At 36.8% G+C, this 4,677-nt stretch overlaps 1 protein-coding gene across 1 annotated transcript; it reads left to right on the forward strand.

Annotated features, from left to right (window-relative positions):
* Positions 1 to 3,632: 3,632 nt before the first annotated feature.
* Positions 3,633 to 4,406, forward strand: LOC106474713 (apidaecins type 73-like). The gene has a single exon (XM_013935403.1). It carries the CDS (start codon positions 3,633 to 3,635, stop codon positions 4,404 to 4,406), a length of 774 nt encoding a protein of 257 aa, XP_013790857.1.
* The last annotated feature ends 271 nt before the right edge of the window (positions 4,407 to 4,677 follow it).

Here is a 4,677-nt window from a genome sequence, read left to right on the forward strand (position 1 = left end):
TATATAAACAAACAGGAGGTTTATATCATCTTTATATATAAACAAACAGGAGGTTTATATCATCTTTATATATAAACAAACAGGAGGTTTATATCATCTTTATATATAAACAAATAGGAGGTTTATATCATCTTTATATATAAACAAATAGGAGTTTTGAACTATATGAAGAATAAGTTGTTTACTTTTCTAAATTCCTAAAGTTTCAACACCAAGCGATATTCTGATGACTGATAGAGATGGACAACTTCCGAAGCCTAACGTGGGCACTGTAACTCAATAAAATTTCTCGCTATATTACAAATAATACTGAATAATATTACACAGGTTCACTCACTGACCAGAAAGAATATTAAGACAAATCCTAGCTCTCCTTCAGCGTAAGCGCTCGCCATATTGGTTCCAGTATATAAAAACAAAAATGGTAGGACGTTCATGATAAAAGTTACAAATACTATTAAATATTAAGTGATTCGCTAGCTTTTGGCGTTCAACACCAAGTTGACCAAGTTTTGTTATTGTTTTTAAGCTGCAACGTTATCGAGGCCATTCCTAAGTTGTAACACAATAGGTTTAACCATTCTATTTTAAATTTATAACGTGGCTAATTTTAAAAATGTATGAAATAGTTGTTGTTGTTTTTCTCTTCCCGTTGCTATGTTGTTTTGAGAATTTATACTCTAAAGTGAAGGACTGTTTTTGTTTCAGTACAAAACTGCGCAAGGGCTATCGAGCTGTGATATCTACCGCGGGGATCAAACTCAGAATATAGTGTTACAAGCTCTTTAAACTTACAGCAGAACTTCCAATTTGACACCAAGGCGAAGGAAACTTATTATAGATTTTTCTATAGTCTTATTCCCCCTTCTCCAATGGGCCAGCGGTAAGTTTAAGGACTTACTTACAATGTTAAAATCCGGGTTTCGATTCCCCGTGACGTGAACAGAACGCAGATAGCCTTGTGTGTAGCTTCGCGCTAAAACAAACAAGCTGTGGAATAATAGAGACATAACCCGTCCCACTGAACATACTCGCCCTCTCAGCTGTTGACGAGTTATAAAGTGATGGTTAATCCCACTATTCGTTGGTAAAAAGAGCAGCTCAAGAGTTTGTGGCGGGTAGTGTTGACTAGCTGTCGTCCCTCTAATCTTTCATTGCTAAATTATGGACGGCTAGCGCAGATAGCTCTCGTGTAGCTTTGCGCGAAATTCAAAACAAATCAAACCTTTTGTCTTAATGATAAATTTGACCTTACCTCGTGATATTACGTTTGTGATTAGTAGTGAAGCTAAGCCTCTCTCAAGAGCACTTTCTACAAGTCATAACGGCGGCTCAAATCACCATTTTAGTTTGTACTACAAGTCTCTCATGGTGTTTAGAAGTAATTACTGTTCTTCACTGCTGTTGTAGCGCAAGCATCATCATCTTCCTTTCCTTTATCTGAGAACATTTATTGGGTTCCCGTGGCCTTGTTAAGGCTCCATAATTTAAAATATTACACGTGGTTCAGCTGCGGTTCACATTTAGGAATGATTGTTACTCTTGTTACCTACTTGTTACTCGCTCCTTGTGTTGAAAATCACACGTTTTACCGAGATACGCCCATCTTAGGTTAGGGCGTTAAGCATATGGCGTAGTTTTAATGGTTTGACACGCACCAATACATTTATTACCCCCCTCTCCCCATTTTATTCCCCGCTGACGTCATACACTGACAGCTCGTAACCTTGACAAGGAAAGCTGTCTCAAGTTTCTTGTCATACACACCTGTTATGTTGAATAAACAAAAGTTGATAACTGAATTTCACATTTCAGCTAACAACGTTTAAACGCTGAAGTTTGAGTGGGAAGTCAGTTTAGTGTACGTTTTGGAGTCCCTTGTTTAAAAAGTAACTGATACGTTCAACCATATTAGGACACTGACATGTATATAATTAGAAAAATTAATTATTAGCCATTAGTTACTACCAGGAAATATATAACAGAAGGGTGGTGTTGAATGATGTGTGTATGTAGTTAGTTACACTGTTCTTAATTAGAAAAATTAAATGATTAGCCATTAGTTACTACCAGGAAATATATATATTAATTTCGTCATTGGATAATTCTCAGAATTGTATAGTAAATATGTAATTATACGAACCGTTCGAAATTTTGCACACTGGTAAACTGTACGAACAATTGGAAAGGATTTGCAGTGATTTGTAATTGTTTGCATGTTAGAATACTATGGAGGACGACTTGAGAAATTGCACACTGGTAACGTATAGGAAACCATTGAAAAGTTTATATATTGTTGAGATGCCTCGTCAGCACTAGATAAAGCAGATTTAGTGTGGCTGGTATATTTTGTTCTTCTTTACTCATGGGTTCATTGAAGAATTATTTTCCTAATTTGTTTTATGAAATTTCCATACTTTAAATAGTTTAATTTCCATACTTTAAAAGAGTTTAATTTCCATACTTTAAAAGTTTAATTTCCATATCTTAAGTTTAATTTCCACACTTAAAAAGAGTTTAATTTCCACACTTAAAAAGAGTTTAATTTCCACACTTAAAAAGAGTTTAATTTCCACACTTTAAAATAGTTTAATTTCCATATTTTAAGTTTAATTTCCACACTTTAAAAGAGTTTAATTTCCATATTTTAAGTTTAATTTCCATACTTTAAAGAGTTTAATTTCCACACTTTAAAAGACTTTAATTTCCACACTTTAAAATAGTTTAATTTCCACACTTTAAAATAGTTTAATTTCCACACTTTAAAAGAGTTTAGAAGATACTCTTCGATAACTGCAGTAAATTCACATAGTGCACCCCCCCCCCCCCGGTGATTCAGCGGTAAGTTTCATAGCCTTCAACATTAAAACTCTGGTTCCGATACCCGCAGTGGGCAGATCATAACCCATTGTGTACTTTTGCGCTCAGTAACAAACATACATATATATATATATATATATACATATATATTGCAAATTTCACTATTCTTTAAGGTTCAAAGTCATAACTAACTATATTACGTTAAACGATTTTACATTTTCCGTAATCTTTTCATCTGAACATAATGTAGCTCATGGAAACATCACGAACAGTATTGAGAGCGTGACGTTCTTTATGCTGTTAAGAATGGACGCGTTTTGTTTTTTCATCTTTTCGAAGTTGTGTGGAGATGGGTAAAGATGTTATCTGTTGGTTTCTATATTAACATTGCAAGGCAAAGTATCCCATTCTTGTAATTGTTAAGCAAGCTTAGAAGTTCATCTCCAACATTTTTAGCTGATGCTAGAACAGATAAGGTCAATAGAAACAATATCCATTACAAGGGAGGGAGGACTTAACGTGGTAGTGTGGAACATCTTTTTGTAAAATACAATACAATATAAAACTGAGTTTCAAAATGTGCATGCTCATGCGCGATAAGTCAGTAGAATGAAAGGCAGAAATTAAGTGTCTAAAAGGTACTGAACTTGTTGGGAACAGATATTTTATCCTCCTTATCACTGGGTGTAAAGGATTTGAGAACCCAATCCTTTAGAACAAAGTGGATATAAACATGAAGTACTCACCGCGATCCCTCCACTTACCAGCATTTGGATCAACCACCTCACAACGATGTCATTACATACCAGGGTATGGACCAACTACCTCACAACGATGTCATTACATACCAGAGTATGAACCAACCACCTCACAACGATGTCATTACATACCAGGGTATGAACCAACCACCTTACAACGATGTCATTACATACCAGGGTATGGATCAACCACCTCACAACAATGTCATTACATACCAGGGTATGGATCAACCACCTCACAACAATGTCATTACATACCAGGGTATGGATCAACCACCTCACAACAATGTCATTACGTGTGAGGGTTTGGTCCAACCACTTCACAACGATGTCATTACATACCAAGGTTTGGACCAACCACCTCACAACAATGTCATTACGTGTGATGGTATGGACCAACCACCTTACAACAATGTCATTACATATCAGGGTATGGACCAACCACCTCACAATGATGTCATTACATACCAGGGTATGGACCAGCCACCTCACAACGATGTTATTACGTGTGAGGGTTTGGATCAATCACCTCACAACAATGTCATTACATACCAGGGTATGGACCAACCACCTCACAACAATGTCATTACATACCAAGGCTTGGACCAACCACCTCTCAACAACGTCATTCCATACCAAGGCTTGGACCAACCACCTCACAACGATGTCATTACATACCGGGGTATGGACCAACAACTTCACAGCGATGTCATTACATACAAGGGTATGGACCAACAACTTCACAACGATGTCATTATGATGTCTCTACTAACAGGGTTTGGAACAACCAGAGACGTCGCTAGGTGCTTAAAAGATTCGAGCCCATAAGTACGGGAATTTCAAATGGGGATTCAGGGTACTGTCAAATAGAATCGGGGCAAGGGCCCTGCGTGCCAGTGCGTAGCGATATAACTGGGAACAACCATATCTCAAGGATATCATTACGTATTCTGGTTTTTACCACTTGCAGTTGTTGGTCATTTCAAAAGCATACAAAATATTACACGGAGAGTTAAGAATGTCACGTGTAGAGTGACTCTACATTGACCGTTGACGGTCAATCCCACTATTCGTTGGTAAAAGAGTAGCCCAAGAGTTG

Source organism: Limulus polyphemus, unplaced genomic scaffold (genome assembly GCF_000517525.1).
Source record: "Limulus polyphemus unplaced genomic scaffold, Limulus_polyphemus-2.1.2 Scaffold7588, whole genome shotgun sequence".
In the NCBI taxonomy this organism is placed as follows: Eukaryota; Metazoa; Arthropoda; class Merostomata; order Xiphosura; family Limulidae; genus Limulus; species Limulus polyphemus.

Bases quoted from the DNA above. Each gene is read 5' to 3' on its own strand.
- LOC106474713 (XM_013935403.1), top strand. From the start codon at position 3,633: ATGGACCAACTACCTCACAACGATGTCATTACATACCAGAGTATGAAC.